Below are 24,096 nucleotides of genomic sequence, written 5' to 3' on the forward strand. Positions count from 1 at the left end.
TAACACTTGGCGCTGAAAAACTGTGTCCTCCTCTATCTTTCTCCGACTGTGGCCAACTAGAACGGACCTCTGTAAGCACAGCCGTGTTCCTCTCTCCAACTTCTAAATTATTTATGTTACGGAGTCTTAGCGGTTTTCGTAGTGGATTAAATATTTTGTCTTACTGGGCCTCACCTCAGTGGTGGTGTCCCAGAACTTCGGTGGCCAAAACTGTGCCATTCCTCACTCCGCTAGCAGGTGTTACCTGTAGCAGTCTGTGCATTTCGAAGAAGATCTGCTTATTAGCATTCTGTCTACAACGGCGCTCTTAAAGGTCTCTACCAGTAAAGGCGCGTATCCCCATACAACACCCAGCATGGGCCAGTCTGCCGCCTAGCATTCAGACTTCGCAGGTGCTTAAGTGCCCTTCACGAATTCTGACCGCGGCAGCTCTCCCCTCCCGGCTTTTATGACCTACTGCGCATTCTCTCTCTTACGGCTCAGTGCAAGATGCGTTCGTAGATGCCTCTTGTTTAGGTGAACATACAGTTAAATATAAAAATGTAATCTACGTTAGTTAAGTACAAGCAAACACTAGTATTATACAAATTTCATTTATCAGTGGGAATTAATTATTCTGATTTGATTTGTCTTTTTATTCCTAGTTTTATATCACTTATGTGATAGTTTGGGAAAAACGCTCGTGTAACACTAGGCATACCCAAACTGACACTTAAATACGTGAAGCATTGCGCTTCAAGTCATTTGTGTTTTAGTGATGTTTAGTATCTTACCATACACCAGGTAGTCTCTGTTTTACGGTGTAAAATAGGCGATATTGATATTCTTCAGCAAAATTTTGTGCGTACTTATTGTGTATTACGCTCAGGACTGCCTCATAATGTCGAAATAGTCTAAACTAGCTGTACCAAAATAAAATTTTATAGTAGCGCTTTGGTGGTGTACATAAGAATGTCCTTCATCAAAGCTGTTGATCACAATTAATAAAACACTTTATAAAGAAATCATTTAGTACAACATACTGCAATTTGATGCATTAACTAATAAATGTGTATACCGTTTCCCATCTACAATGCGTCTATTACTGTTATATATTTCATTCATCCGTTCTTCAGCGAGCTGTCAAGATTCTATGCTGGTCTGTTAATTGTTTCACTATTCATGTTATTTGTGTCGTGTATCCCGTGTAGGATACAATTTTAGTAGGTTCGAAGTTAGCTAGTAACATACCAGTATTTGTCTTCTTTACAATACGAGGCAGGTTATTTTCAACAACTGAAGTGGATAAATTATAAGAGAAAGAAATTAATTTAGGTTGAATTAGACAGTCCAAGATATTGTATTCAGAATCTTATTATCTCTTTCTATTGGGATTTTTCTCTAATTTAAATAAAACATATTTCATTGTAGTTCTTACTGATTTGCAATTGCAGTGCAGGTACTCACTTTGATCCATCATGAACCAGTCCACAAAGTGCTCAAACGTGAATCTGAAGCCATAAACCAGGTTATAGTAGTGGTAATAAGATAGTGCCGCGTCTTTTGGCTCTCTGGAGACGTAAATCACCTGCAGGGAACAGAAAACAAACGCTGCAGTTTAGTGATAAACTACAATTATTGTGTAGGTGGCTTTGGACTGTTATACAGAATAAACAATTTGGAGGCGTTTCTTTTCATCACACCCTTTTATGCGTGGACTGATATGTTGAGAAGCATCACGTAGTGTTCTGACACACTACACTGAAATAGCTTTATCCTCCTCGACCAGATCAGTGCTGCAGGTGAAATAACATGACAAAGTGAAACGGGATGCTGCACAAACATCAAAGATTATTAAGAGTTGCGAAAAACGTCGACACAGATATTTGCTATGTAAATGCAGAAGCACTATCGAAGGAAAAATTGCTTACCTCTAGTTCAACCGCTTAGAGGATGGAATTATGAAACACATAAACTGTTCACGAATGGTAATTCTTCTGGAGACTGAAGGGTCATGCGAATTCCAGCTATATTTGTTCATTCAAGGGGTCCAGAAGGCAGTTAATGCCAGAACTCAGGTTCACGCCGTATTTCTTAATTACCGGAAAGTCTATGCACCAGCTGTGCACCATCGCATAGAAGAACTCATGAAGAGCAAAGAGGTACTGACGCAGAACGCATCCTCCGCCTGGGCTCCGGGCGAGTCTATCCTGTTGTTCCAAAGGGGTGGCCACCTCAGTTGCCTCTCACCTGCCGTCCTGTACAGTTCCAGCAGTTTCTTTGCTGTCTCATTAGTACGTGATTGTATGAGATGCCATTATTTGAAGAGCCAAAGGAGGAACCAAAAATCTCATTATCAACTGCGCTTTAGAGGGTAGAGAAATCACTAACTATTCCAATCATTGAATAAAGAGAGCCCGCCTCTAGTGACATTTAGTAGTCGAGGTGGGGAAAATGTAACTAAAAGTATTTCCCATGGCTTGACTACTTCAGAAAAACGGTACAGAAAAAGAAGAAATATTTATTGTTAGGTAATATTGTCGATTGGTTATGTGGAGACTGATACATAATTTCCAGAGGACCCATGTACTTTATTTTACATTCTTAGTATTTTAGTAAGCAATGTTGTCCACTGTATTACATTTTTTACATTTTCACTACTATGAAATTTCCCTCTGACATTTTATGGCCGACTTTATTTTTCTTTGGTTGATCTTTTGTGTATGTGACTAACCTTTTTCAGTACTCCAGTGAAAAGATATTGACTTAGAACGTCTAACTTCTAAACATCATTAGGATTCAAGATAGCATCTGGCTTACTCTAGGATAGGGTGATAAGAACTCTGCTGTTCGCTGTACGTACACTATCTGATTAATAGTATCTGGTCATTAATATGAGGTGTCCGCCCTTCACCTTTACGGTGACATGAACTATGCTAGGCACACGTTCAATGAGGTGCCTGAATATCTGTGAGGGAATTCTCCAGACCCAAAACTGGACAAGGTAGTGATGTTGGATGCTGTGGTCTTGAGCGAAGCAGACGTTCTACCTCGTCCCAAAGGCGTTCCGTTGCGTTCAGGTCGAGACTCCGGGCTTCAGGAATGTTGTTGTCCACAAAGCATTGCCCCACAGAGGCTGCTTTGTTACAGACTACAATGTCATGCCGATACGTAAGTCATCGTTTCCAAACTGTTCCTCTACTGTGCACAGTACAAAAATCTGTAAAAAGTATTCCTATCCATCCGCATTTAGCGTTTTCTAAACTAAAATAAGGGGACGATACTCTAACCACGAAAAACACTCCTGTCCACAGCTCGTGCGCTAGTGGCTAGCGTTGCTGCCTCTGGGTCACGGGGTCCCAGGTTCGATTCCCAGCCGGGTCACGGTTTTATCCACCTGTTGTGTTGTCCTCATCATTTCATCATCATTCGGGAAGATGGCGAGACTGGACAGCGAAAAGATTGGAAATTTTTGCAGGCGCTGATAACCTCGTAGTTGAGAGATCAAAACACCCCCAAACCATTACACCACTTTCTCCAGACCATACCTCACTTTCGTCATTACACATCACAGCAGATAAAGTTTTGAACGCATTTGCTGAACCCAAACCCATCAGACTGCTACAGCGCTATTCATCACTCCAAATCACTCATTCCCAATCATTCACTGTCCAGTAGCATCTCTCCTTACACCATTTCATACGTCTCTGAGCAGTGTCTGTAAAAACTTGTGGCTAATGAGGACCTGCTCGAGCATTGTATCCCGTTCTTTTCATTTTCCTGCCGGGCGGTGTGGCCGCCGGCCGCGGTGGCCGTGCTAGGCGCTTCAGTCCGGAACCGAGCGCTGCTACGGTCGCAGGTCCGAATCTTGCCTCGGGCATGGGTGTGTGTGACGTCCTTAGGTTAGTTAGGTTTAAGTAGTTCTAAGTTCTAGGGGACTGATGACCTCAGATGTTAAGTCCCATAGTGCTCAGAGCCATTTGAACCAACCAGTGTGGCCGAGCGGTTCTAGGCGCTTCAGTCTGGAACTGCGCTGCTGCTACGGTCGCAGATTCGAATCCTGCCTCGGGCATGGATGTATGTGTTTTGATTTTCCTGCGCACAGTCATTGCGCTAGGTTTCATTAGATTTTTACAGAAACTTCCTGCAGTGCTCGACGGACTTCCTCTGTTTGGTCTTGGTTTAGCATTTCTTTCCCGTTTCCACTTCGCAATCACATCACGAAAGTCGACTTTGCAAGCTTTAGAATGGTTCCAGAGTTCTAGACAGATTTGTTACTCAGGTGACATCCAGCGCCCAGTCCCAGTTCTAAGTCACTGAGCTTCCTAACCTACCCATTCTGCTCTTACTACTACTCCATTGACGGCACAATGCTTCCCGCCTGTTTTTATTCTGGCGAGTCCGCCTCTGGTGATATATAGTGATCAGTTACGCATTACACAGATAGATTATGTAAATGATATGCCATATTACGTCAACTGAGCGCCCATCGTTTCACGGACATTGTAAACACAGAGATGTATGGCAAGGACTCACCTTGGGCCTCTTGGTCCAGATCTGGGTGGGAAGCAGCTCCTTGGGCAGGTGGCTCTTGATGTAGCGTGGCGGCGTCAATTTGGCCACCTTCTGCACTGTCTCCAGTTCCCCGTCTGGCACGTCGCCGCCGATGGTCATGTTCCTGCACACACACGTGTCCAACAGTGCTGTGATCTATAATTTCGTACGTTAACAACTTTCCAAGTGAATGAAAATATGTTTTGAGTAATTCTTCCTAACATGTAGCGAGTAGGAAAATAGTCCACGCGAAATAGAACGGTTTTCACCATCTCACCTACACGTCTGGCTAAGATTGTTCGGGTCCGATGAAATGCGGGTGGACGCTAGGCTAGAGTGATCTTACGGTTCATCTTGGAAAACAGGTTGAAAAATGGCCGACCTACGTTTATACCAGAGAAAGCTTTCCCCAATGTTGACTGGAATGCATTTACTTCAATTCTGAAGGTACCAGAGACCGAGTACAGTAGCGAAGGCTTACCTACAACTTGTACGGAAACCACACTGGAGTTATAATAGTGGACAGACATGCAAGGGAGGCAGTTGTTGATTAAGTAGTGAGACAATGGTGTAGCCTATCGCTGATGTCATCCAATCCATTGAGCAAGCAGTAAGCGAAACCAAAGAGAAATCGTGAATGGAGTACAAGAAGAAAAAAGACTAAGAGATTTGGCGATGGCATTGTAATTCTGTCAGAGACGGTAAAAGACCTGGAATATCAATTGAATTGAATGGGTAGTGCCTTGAAAAGAGTTTATAAGGTTGATATTAACAAAAGTAAAGAGTAACGGACTGTGGCGAACCTAAATCAGGTGATGCCAAGGCAACGTAGATTGGAATATGAGATACTAAAGGAAGTACGCTTTCCCAATTTGGATACCAAAATATGTGTCGTTGGTCAAAGTAGTGGGACGCAAAGGCAGACTAACAACAGAAAGAGAAGCGTTTCTGAAAAAGAGATATTTGTTAATATCGATTATAAACTTAAATTATGGCAATTTTTTTCCGAAGGTACGAGGATGTGCTGAAAATTAATGCTCCCTGCACCCTATTTTTTCTGTAAAAACTCTTAAAGGTTTGTAAATACAGTAAACTTCATTAAAATTTTATATATTTATTCTCCAGGTCAATATATTTATTTCTTAGCATAGTTCTCTGGCGACGAACACACATAAATACACTGATGTGACAAAATTCATGGCATAGGGGTAAGCACATATACAGATGGAGGTAGTATCACGTTTACAAGATATAAAAGGGCGGTGCACTGGAAAAGTGTCATTTGCACTCAGGTGATTCATATCAAAAGGTTTCCGACATGACTATCGCCTCACGACGGGAATTAACAGATTTTGAACGCAGAATGGTGGTTGGAGATTTGAAGCGTGGGACACTCCATTGCGTAAATCGTTAGGCAATTCAATATACCGAGATCCACAGCGTCAAGAGTGTGCCGAGAATGGCAAATTTCAAGCACTGTCTCTGACCACGGACAACGCAGTGGCCGACGGCCTTCATTTGGGACTAAGAGCAGCGGCGTTTGCGTAGAGTTGTCAGTGCCAATCGACAAGCTGCATTGCTTGAAATAGCCGCAGAAATCAATGTGCGACGTACGATAAACGTATTATTTAGGACAGTGCAGCAAAATATGGCTTTAATGGTCTAGGGCAGCAGACAACCGAGGCGAGTGGCTTTGCTTAGCATGCAGCGCCTCTCCTGGGCTCGTCACCGTTGCGGTTGGACCCTAAACGACTGGAAAATCGTAGCCTCTTGAGATGAGTCTCGATTTCAGTTGGTGAGAGATGATGGTAGCATTGGTGTGGCGCAGACCCATGGCGCCATGGACCCAAGTTGTCAACAAGGCACTGTGCAAGCTGGTGGCGGCTCCATAATAGTGTGGGCTGTGTTTACATGGAATGGACTGGGTCTTCTGGTTCAATTGAACCGATCACTGAATGGAAACGATTATGTTTGGCTACTTGGAGCACTTAGAGACCATTTGCAGCCATCTGCGATGGAATTTTTGTGAATGACAACGTGCCATGTCAGCGGGCCACATTAGTTCGCGACTTTTTGAGGAACATACTGTACATTTCGAACGAATGATTTGGCCACCCAGATCAACCGACAAGAATCCCATCGAACTTTTATGGGACATAACTGAGAGATCAGTTCGTGCAACACTCTCAGTTATGGATGGCATTAGAGGCAGTATGGCTGAATATTTCTGCTGGGGACTTTCAACTACTTATTGAGTCCATTCCAGGTCGAGTTGCTGTGCTACGCTGACCAAAAGGATGTCTGGCACGATATTAGGAGGTATCCTATGATTGTTGCAGATTTTGCAGCATTCACGTGTGGTCTGGTATCGCTGAAGGAGAAGGTGCTTCATGTATGGACGAACTGTTCCAGTTCGTGCTTTTAGTTTTCTGAGGGCACTCAAGCACCGACGTACTTACTTTGCACACAGCCGTGTTCTACGCTACAATTCGGAACCCAGTAGCGACAGAGGGTAGCAACTTGCGGTAAGGTCGACAGAGTAATAGGCATCGCATGCGATACGTCAACCGATATTAAGAACAGAGTAAAAAATTTGGATGCATTACTTCTCGGCTCGCCCTCGTATTTGTCTGGACAGTAGCACTGTACGGGTGTGAAACGTTGACAATAAGCAGACCGGACAAGGACAGAAAGAAAGATGTGATGCTACTGGGTATTACGGAAGCGTAGGTAAGTAGGTAGAGTAACTAATGAGGTGGAATTAAATCGAACTGGAAATAAACGAAATTTATGGTACTACTTCCCTAACAGACGGACGGACGTATTTATTTTTTTCTCTCTTGTGCAGAATGGTACGCAGGATACTGCTGCATCCGTTTTCAGTAAGCTACCACAATAATTCAAAAATCTTAGCAGTAATCCATGCACTTTCAAAATGAAACTGAACAGTTTCCTCATGAGTCACTCCTTCTATTCTGTCGAGGAGTTCCTTGAAAAATTAAGCTGATTCTTGTTGTATTGTTGATTGCGTTTACTTAAACTTATGCCTTGACTTCTTTCGGGTTCATAAGCATTTTATTTTTATCTGTTATTACTTCTAAACTGTAATTTCATTTACTGACACGATCCATGACCATGGAGATTTGCTCCTCAATTTGGTCCTACGGAACTTGACGTTTAAATAAATAAAGGACGTTTTCTGAGGTACCAAGCTGTCGTCTAATTGGCAGTGGATGGTATTATCAGGCTGAAAATTGTAGACAGAGGTGTAGGTATGAATGTAGCAAACAGGTTCAAATGTTTGAAGACTTCCATGAACTCCGTTAATGATAAAAATTTGCACAAATCATGTTATAAAAGACTAGGTGGGATAAATTTACAAGAGGTATTCAGACAGATTATCGAGAGTGCTACTGCATGTTTGCATGTATGTATGTACGTGTGTATGTATGCATTGAACCGAGGACCTAGAAACGACGGAGAGGCTTCGACCTGCCGCAGCCCTCTGTGGTTCACACAACAGGTCACTGCAGTCCACCCAACCTACCGCCGACCCACACTGAACTCAGGGTTATTGCGCGGTTCGGCCCCTAGTGGACCGCCCGGGAACGTCTCATACTAGACGAGTGTAGCCCCAAATGTTTGCGTGGTAGAATAATTATGGTGTAGGCGTACGTGGAAATGATTTTTGCGCAGAAAGGTGTGTAGTATACTGCTGTAACAATTTTCAATAAGCTACCACAAGAATTCAAAATTCTTAGAGAGCTTAACGGGAATTTTTGTGAGGGTGCCAAGCACATGAGTTGTTTGAACACTCGTTGTAAATGTACTCCAAGACAGCTTTCAGGAAATGTTATTTACATACATTATCAGAATCTTATGAATGTGTCACACGTCCTGTAGTCATGAGAAATTATGCCAAGTTTTGTGAATACCAGGACTAAGGAAGTGAGATCGATACTGCAAGAAGTAGTTATCTGTGGTATCACTACATATGTTATTTGCTAAGACAGTGAATGCAAACATGAATTTAGGCTCTACAGGGTGGGACGTTTTCTTCAGAACATGCACTTTCCTACCCTGTTACTTTATTTAATGTGTTTTGCATTAGAAAGTTTTACGAAAAACTTCGTACAGACCCGTGCCCATGTAGATGTACCTCGTTAAATACTAGACAGGGCTGATGGCAGTTGATGTGCCACAGTGGCGGGTGACAACAACAAACTTAAGCCAACAGGCGCAAGTCATGGTAATGCAGTTGCTGTGGGCGCCAAAGTAAATGTTTTATAATTTATATTATAACTAAGAAGATTATAGAAATTAATGAATATCTCAGGAAGAGCTTGTGCATTAATTAAAAGTGTCACTATGATTCTGTAATATCAAAGTATCTGGGTTAATAGAAATGAGTGGCATCACATTGTCACCCGATCATTCACGAACATGTACGAAGTAGTGCGAACATAAATTTTAGAGCCGTAGGACTCTATAGCTTCCGAAGGCGAATTGGAGTAGTTGCTTGATCACTCTTCCGCATCGGCCGTAGTTGTTACAGTCAGCGTTCGGTCTCAGAGTGTTGTGAATGTTAGAAGATGGCACCAGAACACTGTTTTTTTCTGATTTTGTTGAATGTTATCGGAAGTACTTTGACCCTTGCATGGACTCACCCGTAGCACGCGCTGCAGAACATACTCAGTGGTCTAGAAACAGAGTACGTCATTTGTAAGATAGTTTGCCCACATTCCATTCATTGTTATCTATGCCTGAATTTGCTTGTATGCCCAGGTTGTGGAACAGATGTCCAGCGGTGAGCAGTAAGAGCTATTGGTTTAACCACTTCACAAGAATGTGTCTGATTGTTCGATCGAAATGTGCTAGTGGATAGATAATATATGTCAATAAGGCATCCCATTTGGAAAGTATTAGTAGATGTTGTGACTTGGCAAGACAGCCAAGTCACTATGAGAGGAAGCCGAAAGGCACGCGCTTAAGCTAACGCAGGCTGGCGCGAGGTCTGGAACAGTTAAGGGAATTAATAGGAGCAAATAAAGTACGTAGTTGATATAATACTTAACTTTAATCCGTAATTGGAGAACATCGCTCTTGACGGTACATGTTTTATAATTTCAATATTAACTGGTAATGGCGCCTTGCTAGGTCGTAGCAAATGACGTAGCTGAAGGCTATGCTAACTATCGTCTCGGCAAATGAGAGCGTATTTGTCAGTGTAGCATCGCTATCAAAGTCGGCTGTACAACTGGGGCGAGTGCTAGGAAGTCTCTCTAGACCTGCCGTGTGGTGGCGCTCGGTCTGCAATCACTGACAGTGGCGACACGCGGGTCCGACGTATACTAACGGACCGCGGCCGATTTAAAGGCTACCACCTAGCAAGTGTGGTGTCTGGCGGTGACACCACAGTAGATATATTACATATTGCGTCCCAAGTGAGCAATTGATTTAACCATTTCAGACACCACGGCTATAAGTGTGTACATTAATTTTTACTGTGCCTTCTCTGCAACAGAAATTTTTCCCTCGATGAAAACCTCATTTTCATGTGTGTGAATGTTCAGTCTTTTCATTGTGTGCAAGTACTGCTACTAGTTGTGCGTCACTATAAAAAAATATCGTCAAGGAAATGTAGCAGTGCGTAGCAGCTTGTGACAATCAGAACGCAGAGAGGTGTATGGGTAGTAATATTCCACTGAATAATTGAATGTTATTATTGTTATTTTGCGTGGTAGTTAGTGAATGGTCAGTAAATTTGTTACAACAGTGAGTATTTCAAAATTAATCATTTTAGTCTGGAAATAGAAGCCATGTGCACAAAGTACATTTTGAAATTAGGTGCTTATATCTCAATAAACCTTTCATCTGAAATCATTAAAAAATTATCGAAGAGTGTGAAACTATAAAACAGACCTTCCCTTCCTTAAGAAACAAATCCGATCTGAAAGGGTTGATAGCCGATGTATCACAATGTACTTACTGAATCTGCGGAAATCTGTCTTCCAGATTGATCTTCTTCGCAGTCTCGAAATCGCAGTTGTGTCCAATGAGCCACACCATTTCCTGGGTCCATGTTGTTCCTGCAAAGAAGTTACCAAGCGGGTCAGTTTTGGTGGCGTACCCCACGTCTGAAGGCCACTCCATGTTTACCAGCCAACTGCAGTAGGAAGGCAATAGGCAATCGGTACTAAATATGCACATTGGCCGTTCCTCAGATCGTTGTAGGGGGCTGCGGCGACAGCGGCCTGACGACATCAACATGATCCTCCCCTCTCTTAAACTACGCATCTTTCTCGAAAACAGGCCAATTAGAGAGTTTCTAAGCCAACACACACATATTTACATCTCCCATTCACAGCACAGTATTTGTCACCCAATCACATGTTTCAACTTCTTCTTAAGCCATGTCACTTTCTAGGAAATAGACCAACCACAGAGCTTCCAAGACAACGCGAGCACGCGCGCGCGCGCACACACACACACACACACACACATACACACACACACACACACACACACACACACACACACACACACACACACACACACAGCCGACCGGAGTGGCCGAGCGGTTCTAGGCGCTACAGTCTGAAACACACAGGTTCGAATCCTGCCTCGGGCATGGATGTGTGTGATGTCCTTAGGTTAGTTAGGTTTAAGTTTGGTTGGTTGGTTGGTTGGTTTGGGGAAGGACACCAGACAGCGAGGTCATCGGCCTCATCGGATTAGGGAAGGACAGGGAAGGAAGTCGGCCGTGCCCTTTGAAAGAAACCATCCCGGCATTTGCCTGGAGCGATTTAGGGAAATCACGGAAAACCTAAATCGGGATGGCCGGACGCGGGATTGAACCGTCGTCCTCCCGAATGCGAGTCCAGTGTCTAACCACTGCGCCACTTCGCTCGGTAGGTTTAAGTAGCTCTAAGTTCTAGGGGACTGATGACCTCAGAAGTTAAGTCTCATAGTGCTCAAAGCCATTTGAACACACACACACACACACACACACACACACACACACACACACATTGAGATCTCCCAGCTACAGCCCAGTATTATTAGAAGTCATTAAAAAGAAACGGCAATCAGTATGTACTCAAGAACCGTCATTTCATCAGCATTTGCAGACCTGACAGATTCACCAACATCTGCAGCAATCTGACACAGCTTTGTTATATTTACAGAACTCAGACAGCTTCGTCAGCATTCACAGCAACCTGACACAGCTTTATCAGAAAAAAAACACACACAAACACACGCATACTCATGTAGATCTGTCACAACCCAGTATTTTGCCAGCCACTAAAATGAAACGGCCAGTCACTGTCCACTGTTTTAGCAGTCATTAAAACTAAAGAGCGGTTTAGTGTGTACCCCAGAGTTGGTAATCTTGTTCTCTGTACTCCAATCGCTTACAATTATAGTTCGACATTTGCACTCCACTTAGTAGGGGGCACAATGGACCCTCAAATTAAATATTACAGTGTCATTTCCATGTCAAATTGTCTGTATTATTCACCAAAATACATAAAGGTATTGTCACTAATGATGTAACTTACAGTTAAGATGCACTTGACAGGTTAAACGCGGCTGTGGGCTCTCAAATGTCACAAAATGGAAATGAGCGTACGGCATTGTGGGCCGGGAGCCCCCCCATTCGGGGAAGTTCGGCCGCCGGGGGCAAGTACTTAATGCATTCGACGCCACATTGGGCGACTTGCGCGTCGGAAATGGGGATGAAATGATAATGAGGACAACGCAACACCCACTCGCCCTAGCCGAGAATTGAACCCGGGCCCTGTGGCGTGGCATCCCACCGCGCTGACCACTCAGCTAACGGGGGCGGACTCAAATGTCACAATGTTACTTCCACATCTTACTTGTCTATACTAGGTATCAAAATATTTAAAGATATTGGCATTACTGGTGTAATTAACAGGTTGAGGTACGCTTGACGACTAAAACAAGACTGTGACCGCTCGTTATTCCCACGCCCAAACTGTCTGTACTGTTTTCAAAATAATACGTAAACATATTGGTACTATTGGTGTAACTTACATGTTAAGATACACTTGGTGTCAAAAACACGGCTGTGGCTCTCAGGTTAAGTGTTACACTGTTAACCCCACATATAAATTTTTTGTAACATCTATCAAAACACACAAAGATATCCGCCTTTCGATCTTAGGTCTACTTGAGGATGTGTTACTGGTGGTACAAAAACTATTTTCTTCAACTGACTAGCAACCATTTTAGAGGGGAAGAAGGTAATGAATACATTATGTTATACTTGGCAAGTGATCTGAGGTTAGGAAAATGTTTATGAACACCAAGAATGCGTCTCTATCGCTGTCTAATGACGTCTGTGAATGGTATCCAAGCAATATCACAGACTTATTGTTACAAAACTGTAAACTTTCCAAGTTCACATTTCCATCTGGGTATTAAAATAAATTTTGAAACATTGTGTCAACGTGAAGGATTTGTTACGGGGAATCACAGAGTGGGAGGAGTATGAGGAGTTTGTTGGTTAACGTTCGGTCTACAACGAGGTCATTAGAGACGGAGCACAAGCTCGGATTAGGCAGGAAAGGGAAAGTAAATCGACCATGGCATCTCAAAGGAACCACGCCGGCATTTGCCTGAAGCGATCTAGGGAAATCGCAGGAAACCTAAATCAGGACACGCGGACGCTGTTTGAACTGTCGTTCTCCCAAATGCGACTTCAGTCTTTTAACCACTGCGCCACCTCGCTCGTTATGGGAAAACACAGAATATTACAAAAAAATGATTGGAAAGAAATATGCTGCGAAAAATATTCAGTGAAACAAGAATAATTGTTGCTTCCAGTGGTCAGTTATAGCCGGCTTCTATTCAGTAAATGACCACATGAATCATGGGTGTAGTTATACTTCTTATTCAGGTACATAAACTTTACACACATTCAATTTCGTACTGAACTGAAACTTGCGAAAATATTTAAGGAAAACAGATGAATGGATCCATTGATATGTACTGTATTCAGTAGTCTAAGCAAGAACGTGCTTATAAAAGGAACAAAAGAACGTGAATGAAAAAATTTTAATAGGTTCCGCTATCTTGCAACATCATAATTGTAAGAAAAATGGCAATTTTTTAGCTCTACCGGTCGAAAGTGCAGACAGAAATTGGTCATTTCTCTTACATAAAAGCACTAAAAAAAGACAAAAACATAGTAGCATTACTTGCTACTCATCATTCAGCTGAAGTATGTGAACACTGTTTGTGCTTATTTATTCTAAAGAGAATTTGCTGCACATTTAGTTGAATGTTTGCAATTGAAACCAGTCAACAGTATCATGCCCAAAACAGAGAAACAGTTCATAAAATTCGACTCGTATAACAAGTAACATTGCCACTTGTCAGAAACTTAGACACAGAAAGCTTGCAAATATCGGGCGATAACGATGAAACTTTTGTGCACAAATCATGTAACAGCTTTCTATGCGTACTGTGGTCACAGGGAGGAATATTCAGAGTTTTCGCTGTATCGACTGTGTGGGACGGTTTAGCAAACAGCTGTATCAAAGCGCATAAAAAATTAAATGTTACAAACAAGCAGATGATTGTTAGTCTCGAAGAGAAATAATCGTTTTGAACAGCAGAAATCTGACACATCTGCAAGAAATTCTTCAAGCAAACTTATACTAAACGCAGAGATATTTGTTGTTTTTTACAGGCATATTTCGACGAGCCGCACACGATAATTATAATTTAAGCTGCAGAATTAACTTTAAGGTGCTGGTTGTGTTTCACAATCTGACGCATTACGATGCTCATCTTACAATTATCAGCCGTTGTGAACGAGTGGAAGAAACCGACCACTGCATAACTATTAAAACAAATCATCCTCATGTTTCTGTAATTGATACAAACACAAAAAAGCGTAACACATTTAGTGAATCTAACACAACTGCGACACAAAAATTCGGTTTACAGATTCCTTCAACTTTCTGATGTGCTCTCTAGAAAAACGTGCGTTTTTTTTTTTTTTAACCAGACATGAGCAGCTGATCCCGGCGGAGGTTCAAGTCCTCCTTTCGGCATGGGTGTGTGTGTTTGTCCTTAGGATAATTTAGGTTAAGTAGTGTGTGAGCTTAGGGACTCATGACCTTAGCAGCTAAGTCCCATAAGATTTCACACACATTTCAAACCAGACAAGCTCAAAACAGCAAGAAAGCCAAGAAGGGAAAAGATCTTTGTAGGAGGCCAGAAGACGACTTTAACATAATGTTTCTCTAGTTCCTGCCTAATTTTAGACGATATATTGACCTACGTTTGGAACGAACGCACAGGATTTGAACAGCTCTAATTCCTCATTAACTTTCGGGAGATCGGGTGTATTCTTCATTAAAGCTGTGCTAATTTGATGTCGAGAATGGTCAATGTCTTTGAAGAGAGACTCTAGGTGTTGCAAAAAAATAGTGGGTGCATGCAACATCACGATCACACGCGGGTCTGCGTGTCTCAGATGAAGCAACACTCGTCAGGGGGCGCTGAACTCGAGAAAGGGTGGTAATGCAGCAAAAGCTTATTTTGGGTGTAAAATTGGCGCCGTGTACCAGCAATCTCATGTGTAAAAGCCCCATGAAAATGGCTGAATGGTTGTCACCCGAAACGTGACAATATGTCGACATCAGCTGCCCCTATTCGCGAAACCTTTTGCAACAATACTCATTACGACGGTATTCAAGTATCACGAAAAAGAGAATGGCTAACAGTGGTAGAAGGTACCCTCCACCATTCACCGTGTGGTGGCTTGCAGAGTATGTGTGTATATGTAGATGCGGGACCTTCACCCCTTCTTCTAATCCAGAGTTATGCCATTAAGACGGGGTCCATCAACAAGCCTCGATTGCACATTTCACTCGTGTGTAACTAAATGCTTGGTCACATGGCGAGATCTGTAAATGTTTTGAGTGATGGATTACTCACCACACTTGGGGAATGAGACGACCCACACGTCGTCGGAGCGCACCTCGAATTCTGAGACGCAGGTCCAGTTGCGGCGGTAGTGGTCGGTGACGATACAGCGCGAAGGGTTGGCCCTCCACAGCACCACCTTTCCATCACGCTCCCTCACTGGTTCGAAGTGCATCGCACCCATCTGCTGCCTGAGAAATAAATTACATCTGCACACTTGTTTAGAAGTGCTCTGGCGCAGTATGGCTATGACGTCTGCACTGAGGTCGTTGCACGCTTGATGGAACAGAATTGAAATACATTCCACAATTGATTTAAAATTGCGACATTTACACAAACCGTCAACGAACAGAACGGAACGTGTTAGTCGTGTTTTCTAGGGAAGAAACGGTCGACGTGGTCGTGGGTGATGGGGACTGCGTCCTTATCTGCTAACTGCCGAAATTAAAGAAAGAGAAGGAAGATTGGATTTAGCGTCCAGTCGACGTCGAGGTCGTTAGATACGAAGCACAAACCCGGGTTGGGTCAAGGATACTAAAGAAATCGGCCGTGCCCTTTCAAAGGAACCTTTTCCCTGGAGGATTTAGGGAAAACAAGGAAAACTTAAATCCGGATGGCTGGACGCGGGTTTCCGCGCTGCCCTATGTTATATATAGTCTTGATTACCTGACTACCCCGCATTTCCCAGGTATGTATAAATAACAATCTTCTAGTAACCCACATCCACCTCCCCTGACTCTATCCATCTGCTCCTTCCCCCTCTGTCCATCTCCTCATCACACTCTACGTCCATCTCCTCCTCCTTCCTCTCTCTGTCCATCTCTTCCTCCTCCCTCTGTCTGACCATGTCCTTCTCTTTCCTTTCCCTGTCCTTCTCCTCTTCTCCCCTCTCTCTGTTCATCTTCTCTTTCCTTTCTGTTAATTCTCCCTTCCCGTCTCTCAGTCCACATCCTCCTAACCCCAGTCTGTGTCATCACCTCCTTCCCCCTCTGCGGCTATCCATCTCCTTCTCCCCTTCTCTCTCCATGTTATCACTCCCACTCCAATATGAGTTTGCTGGTTCTTACTCTTACAGCACTTCGTTCCAGGTAGTAAAATGTGTACTCTGTTTGGCTGAAATCGACCCAGGTGTTAAGGAAGAACACTTTACCCGTGGTTTTGCATTACATTACGTTACATATATTTCATATACAGGGTCATTCGCGAAGATATGCAAATATTTTAATACGGTATTCTTCAAGTAAAGCTAAAGGAAAAAGTTCATACAAACATAGGTCCGCAAATCTGTAGTCACGGAGTTACGGCTAATAATAAAAGATTTTATCTGAAATTTAGCAACTTCGCTAACATGAAACCATCGCAAACCTGTACAAGGTTAAAGCAAAGCACTATTTTCATTTATTTTGTTCTTATTGATCTGGAAAATCTAATAAAACATGTCCCAGACGTGTATCTGGAGTAGTTTTCCAGAACATCCAGAGAAGCAAAGACATCATTTCGAAATTTTTTAAATTTATGAGCTACTTGGCCCAATTTGTTTTTGGTTAAATTCCAAACAATTGCACAAAGTTTTCAACAGAAGTTGTAGAGAATTTAATTTTGGAAAAATGATGGTAATAACGTTAACTGAAACTGTATGAATGTGTCACATAATCTGCTTTTATTAATACAACAGCACATGTGAATTCATGTTAAACTGGAAAAAACAAAGCTCAGTGTTAACGAAGTTGCACAGTGTACATACAGTTTTACAATTCATTGACAATAAATGTTCAAAAATGTCTCCAGCGAGTTCAATGCATTTAGCTGCAGTTTTATGAACAAATTTTGTCACCCGTTTCAGTTCCACAGTGTTGTTCTTAATTTTGTCAACTGTATTCATAATGCGAGCAAGTAATTCCTCACATGTCTTTCATCCATCCATTGCTGTGAAACTGGGCGCCCAATTGGGCCAGGTAGTTAATAAGTCAAAAATTTTACGAAATTACGTTTTTGCTTCTCTGGATGTTCTGGAAAACCACCGCAGATACACGTCTGGGATATGCTTTATTAGATCCACCAAACCAATAAAAACAAAATAAATAGAAATCCTGCTTTACTTTCACCTCGTACAGAGTTACGACGGCTTCCTATTAGCGAAGTTGCTAAATTTCAGACAAAATCTTTTATCAGCCTTAACTCCGTTACTAAACATTTGCAGACCAATGTTTATATGAACTTTTTTCTTTAGTTTTACTTGTAGAAAAGCATATTGAAATATTTGCATATCTCCGTGAATAACCCTGTATATTAAACATATTTAACACATATTTGTACACAGATTTCACCTATGTCTCTAGCGAAATTCACCCAGCAGTTTCGTTGTCACGCAGCTCAATGTTTATGACGTAATATCTCCTGAACTATTTTTCGTACAATGACATAGTTTTCAGGAATACCGAGTGGCGTATGTGGATACAGTCTGTGAAATGTGTTGAGAATAGAGTTAGTACAAAGAAATAACAAAGCAGCAGCTTTTCGTACCTCTCAGTGTTTATGACGTCATGTCTCCTGAACAATGCGTCGTACAATGATACGGTTTTGCAAGTACATTCAACGGTATATGTGACTACTGTCTGCAAAATGTGTTGCAAATAGAGACAGCAGTAAAGAAATATTAAAACAAAACGTCATGCTTGATGCGGCAGTTTTACTGCGTTAACGGCGAAAATTTGGTAAGCGATAAATTTCTTCCTTTCATCATTTTGCTTGTGTTTTCGTCACTAAGTTCTCTCACTCTCAAATACTGGATGGATATAGTCTAGCTATTAGCGCGGCCTGAGCTACACTTCTTTCTCACACCTAACCGCCCCCCTGTGAGAGGTAAGGTAGTTATTACCCCCCAGACAGCAAGTGATATGTGTACCAAGTTTGGCTGAGATCGATCCAATGGTTTAGAACGAGACGTGAAATATACATACATACAAACACTTTTATAATATGTATAAATTTTATTATATTGCTTTGTTTCTGTGACATCCATGACAATTGCATATTTTTGTCTTGAGAGTGCTTCCAAAAGAGAGACGAGATTTCTGACAGTGAAAAAGATTTAGATTTTGCAATACCCGAACAGAGGAAAAAATGTGCACAAATAGGAAAATAAATTGACGAAACAATTTTCAACAAATAATCTTTTTTTTAAAAGTCAGAGTCAACTCCATCAAAGAAGAAAACGATATTTCCGTTTTTGACCCTATTTGGTGATTACAAGGAAATTGTACCAACTTCCCTTAACTATTTAATTCCTGCTGACGGAGTACCTAAGGCCAACATATGTAAACAGGAACATGCAGCTCTCAACCGTTTTCGAGAAAATAACTTTGAAAATTTTGGGCTTTCTTATATGCTTTATAGTGTCGGAGAGACAGGGCGCTTAATTTCATTAGCGCTAGGTCTATGGATCTAATAGTATTGTCAATACTACTTCCTTTTTTAACTATCTGCACCAATATTCGGCGACATGCTTCGATATGTGTGGCACACCGCGAAATTGTGTGACGTCCGAGAACAGTTTATGCCTGTAAACAAAGTTTGCTCTGCAATAGACATAATGAAACAAATCATGCACATGGAAAAACATCGGCTTTAAGTACATGTGTTGTATGTCGCAATAATTTTGGTTTGCCATGTATCTACGATCAGTATCATCCTGATCATTGCAGTGCTTTCTAAGTTACGTATTATACTTGCCACACATGTACATACAATAATATAAATGAAATGACTATACTTATATGACTAAAAGTTCTCGTGTATCGTTTTCTCATTTTCGAACCCCTTAAGAAAAATACATTCTCGTTTTCAGTGTAAAGATTAGGAAAATAATAAATGAATCATTAAATATGGATAATCTTCACAGTCATAATAAACCTGGTATTAGAATTATGTGGGAATAGAAGAAAAATACCGGCGGCGAGATTCGATCGAGAGACCTCGCTTTTATGGAATTAAGCGCTAAAATTCTCCAACTTGATTTTCTGGAAAACGGTTGATAGTTGCGTCTTCCTGTTTGCATATCTTGAGGTCCTATTAGTGCCCTACACACGCCGTCAATATGAATCCAACTGGTGAGAGGAAGTTCCTACAGTCCCTCTGCTAGAAAGAAAAAAATGGATAAGGTGAAAAGGCTCTGTTATTGCATTATAAATATTGATGTATTTGTCTACATATTTTCACTAGCCAATAAATTTCGAAGTTTTGAGATATTGGGGGACACTTTTCCTCTTGTTCCACTTCTCAACATTTTACTATAGCCTACAGATCTCGCCAAACGTCAGTTATGAAGCTTACTTTGGCTACTAATCAACTTAATCATTGATAGCTCCTTAATCCTGATTTATATCCCGGTTATTGGTGTACGGATGATATCTCATAACCTCAATTTCACCGTTCCGTGTTGAGTTAATGGAAATTATTTTGCGTAGAGGATCCGCCTAGTGCGAACACGCCATCACTTGACGATGACGTCACTGGCTGTTCCACAGACTTCAAGAGCAAATCGGCCTTTAATCTTCCTGTTTCAGCAGTTTTGTTGTTGCTGCTGTTGTTTTTGTTGTTGTCGTCGTCGTCTTGGTCAGACGGATTTGATGCAGTCCCCCATGCTAGTCCATCCTGTGCAAGTCCCTTCAACTCTGCACAACTACTTCAGCCTACACTCATTTGAACTCGCTTACTGTATTCAATCCTCGGTACCGGTGTAAAAGTTTTACGCCTCACGCTTTCCTCCGTTTACAAAATGAGAACTGTAGGGATCGGCGGAAGTAATTAACTCTCAGTTTAGTGAGGATTAATTCGCTCACTTTATCAGTTGTACTTCCGAATATATCTACATCTACACCTATATGGTTACTGTGCAATTCACACTTAAGTGACTGGCACAGGGTTCATCGAACCATTTTCATACTACTTCTCTACCATTCCACTCTCGAATGGCGCTTGGGAAAAAGAAACACCTAAAGCTTTCCGTTCGAGCTCTGATTTCTCTTATTTTATTATGATTATCATTTCTCCCTACGTAGGTGGGTGTCAACAAAATATTTTTCACATTCAGAAGAGAAAGTTGGTGATTGAAATTTCGTAAGTAGATCTCACCGCAAAGAAAACCGCCTTAGTTTCAGTGACTGCCACCCCAACTCGCATATCATACAAGTGACACCCCACAGCAATATTCCAGTGTAATGTAGGCTGTCTCTTTAGTGGGTTTGTCGCATCCTCCAAGTGTTCTGCCAACAAAGCGCAGTCTTTGTTTCGCCCTCCCCGCAATATTATCTATGTGGTCTTTCCAGTTTAAGGTGCTCGTAATTGTAATTCCTAGGTATTTAGTCGAACTGACAGCCCTTCAATTTGTGCGATTTATCGTATACGCAAAATTTATCGGATTTCTTTTAATACCCATGTGGATGATCTCGTACTTTTCTTTGTTTAGTGCCAATTGCCACTTTTCGCACCATACAGAAATTCTCTCTAGATCATTTTGTAATTGGAATTGATCGTCTGATGATTTTACTAGACGGTAAATTACAGCGTTATCTGCAAACAGTCTAAGGGGGCTGCTCAGATTATCACCTAGATCATTTATGTAAATCAGGAACAGCAGAGGACCTATGACACTACCTTGCGGAACGCCAGATATCACTTCTGTTCCACTCGATGATTTACCGGCTGTCACTAAGAACTGTGACCTCTCTGAGAGGAAATCACGAATCCAGTCAGTCACACAACTGAGACGATACTCCATATGCACGCAATTTGATTAATAGTCGCTTGTGAGGAACGGTATCAAATGCCTTCTAGAAATCTAGGAATATGGAACCGATCTGAGATCCCTTGTCGACAGCACTCACACTTCATGGGAATAAAGAGCTAGCTGTGTTGCACACCCTGGCAACAAGTGGTGCCACATGAACCATTATAATATTCCGCCTACAACGTAGGTTCGAATCCTGCCTCGGGCATGGGTGTGTGTGATGTCCTTAGGTTAGTTAGGTTTAAGTAGTTCTAAGTTCTAGGGGACTTATGACCTAAGATGTTGACTCCCATAGTGCTCAGAGCCATTTGAACCATTTTTGAGCCTACAACGTAAATTAGTTTTTCTTTTGCGTTTATCCAAACATATAACACGCATTGGCACCAAATATTTGTGTATTAGCACATCCTTCTGCCGATCCCTTCAATCCCTTGCTGACTCGGGATGTGTCGCAACAGCTCATCGCTTCTTTTATTATTTTAATCAGGTTGTTCCACAAACACCATTTTTCCCCATTTATTGAGTCCTTTATCATTATTTTTGCGATGCACCCATCTAATGTTCAACATTGTTCCGTAGCAATACAATTCAAACGCCTCAAACCTCTTCTTACAACACAAATTATTTAAACACTCTAACCACCTACATAGCAAATCCTGGTTATTGATACTGTACTGATATCCCCCATGAGAATATCACACCCTTGGTCCCATAAAAATAGGTCTTGAAATGTCGACGATTCCCCTCCCATGAGGATGTGCAGCTGGCAGTTACGAAAATATTCATGCACCAGGCTCACATGTTTTTCCAAGTGGGTGTCTTCAGCTTAGCGCGTCGATAGGATCATTGCCCCAAAGCTCGCGGAAATTTTACCTAGTTGGCATACCGATTCTGGCCTCTATGACCTTCGAACATAAATTTTTGATCGCCCTTATATACAAGAAGATGCACGAAGTTATGCAAATATTTTAATACGTTATTCTATAAGTAAAACTAAAGAAAAAAGTTCATAGAAACATAGGTCCGCAAATGTTTAGTTACGGAGTTACGGCTAATAAAAGATTTTCCCTGAAATTTAGCAAGTTCGGTAATATGAAGCCATCGCACAACTGCACGAGGTTAAAGCAAAGCACGATTTCCATATATTTTGTTGTTACTGATCTGGTGAATCTAATAAAATATGTCCCAGACGACTATCTGCAGTAGTTTTCCAGAACATCCAGAGAAGCAAAGACATAATTTCGTAAAGTTTTTAATTTATTAACTAGTTGGCCCAGTTCCTTATTTTAAATTGCAGACAATTACGCAAAATTTTCAACTGAAGTTGTAGAGAATTTAATTTTGGAAAAATAGTGGTAATAACGGTAACTGAAACTGCATAAATGTGTCAGATAATCTGCTTTTATTAACACCATAGCACACGTAAATTCATCTTAAACCTGAAAAACAAAGCTCAGTGTTAAGGATGTTGTACAGTGTACATACTGTTTCACAATACATTCATAATAAATGTTCAAAAATGTCGCAATCGAGTTCAATGCATTTAGCGGCATGTGTACGAACATATTTTGTTGCTCGTTTCAGTTTCACAGAGTTGTTCTTAATTTCGTCTATTGCATTCATAATGCGAGCAAGTAATGCCTCATGCGTATTGACTTTGTCCTCATAAAATATGTCTTTCACCCATCCCAACACCCAAAACTCCATTGGTGGCAAATCGGGCGATATGGGTGGCTACAGACGTGTAGCACCACGATCAATCCATTTCTGGGGAAAATTTTCATTTAAATGTGTAGTAACGGCGTTGGGGAAATGTGGAGGCGCTCCGGCATGTTGAAAATACATCTGTAATCGCGTAGGTTAGGAAACGACTGCAACAACGCACTAACGGTTGCCAACAATGACATAAGCGTTTCTAGATTCTTAATGGAAAGTAAACAAATTTACTTTTGTAATAAACTTTGCTTCTCCGGATTTTCTAGAAAACTACTGCAGTTCACGTCTGGGACATGTTTTATTGCATTCACCAGAGCAATAACAACAAAATAAACGGAAATCGTGATTTACTTTAACCTCGTACAGGTTTCCGTTGGCTTCATATTAGCGAAGTTGCTGAATTTCAGGCAAATTCCTTTATTAGCCGTAGCTCCGCAACTAAACATTTGTGGACGTATGTTTATCAGAACTTTTATCTTTATTTTTACTTGTAGAGTAACGTATTAAAACATTTGCATATCTTCGTGAATCACCCTGTATGTCATCGCTCCCTACCGCTGTCTCTCCCCATACTGGTTCAATGTCATCGAAACTGGCATCAGTCAGAGTACTAGCCCCGAAAGACACATAATCGTTCAGGCGACTTTTACATGTCACACTCTTCACACTGCAATCCGCAACCATAAAGGGTACTAGGTGTGTCTTGTTACTTAAACCTTAAATCATTTATATTGTTTTTTTTGCAGTATATAGGTTTTTGAGAGTTCACTCGAATACGCATTCTCGAATTTTGAAGGTAGCAGGATAAAACTACGCGGAGTGAAAGCTTATTTGTAACTTGTATTGTGACCAGATCATTATTATAAGAGTCGAAGGAAATGAAATGGAAGACGTACTCAAAAAATCTGGATGAGTGCAAATAGGATCCGCAAGTTGAGGATTCTGTAAAAACTTAATTACACTCCTGGAAATGGAAAAAAGAACACATTGACACCGGTGTGTCAGACCCACCATACTTGCTCCGGACACTGCGAGAGGGCTGTACAAGCAATGATCACACGCACGGCACAGCGGACACACCAGGAACCGCGGTG

The 24,096-nt window shown here is 41.6% G+C and overlaps 1 protein-coding gene across 1 annotated transcript in view; it reads right to left on the reverse strand.

Annotated features, from left to right (window-relative positions):
* Nucleotides 1-15,673, reverse strand: part of LOC124620106 (luciferin sulfotransferase-like) — a 34,700-nt gene extending 19,027 nt beyond the window's left edge. The window contains exons 1-4 of the mRNA XM_047146775.1: nucleotides 15,511-15,673; nucleotides 10,523-10,622; nucleotides 4,516-4,657; nucleotides 1,447-1,567 (exon numbers count right to left, since the gene is read on the reverse strand). Of these exons, the coding sequence (XP_047002731.1) occupies nucleotides 1,447-1,567; nucleotides 4,516-4,657; nucleotides 10,523-10,622; nucleotides 15,511-15,673 (526 nt within the window). The remainder of the gene's footprint in view (nucleotides 1-1,446; nucleotides 1,568-4,515; nucleotides 4,658-10,522; nucleotides 10,623-15,510) is intronic.
* Nucleotides 15,674-24,096: the final 8,423 nt, after the last annotated feature.

This window comes from Schistocerca americana, chromosome 6 (genome assembly GCF_021461395.2).
Source record: "Schistocerca americana isolate TAMUIC-IGC-003095 chromosome 6, iqSchAmer2.1, whole genome shotgun sequence".
Classification (NCBI taxonomy): Eukaryota; Metazoa; Arthropoda; class Insecta; order Orthoptera; family Acrididae; genus Schistocerca; species Schistocerca americana.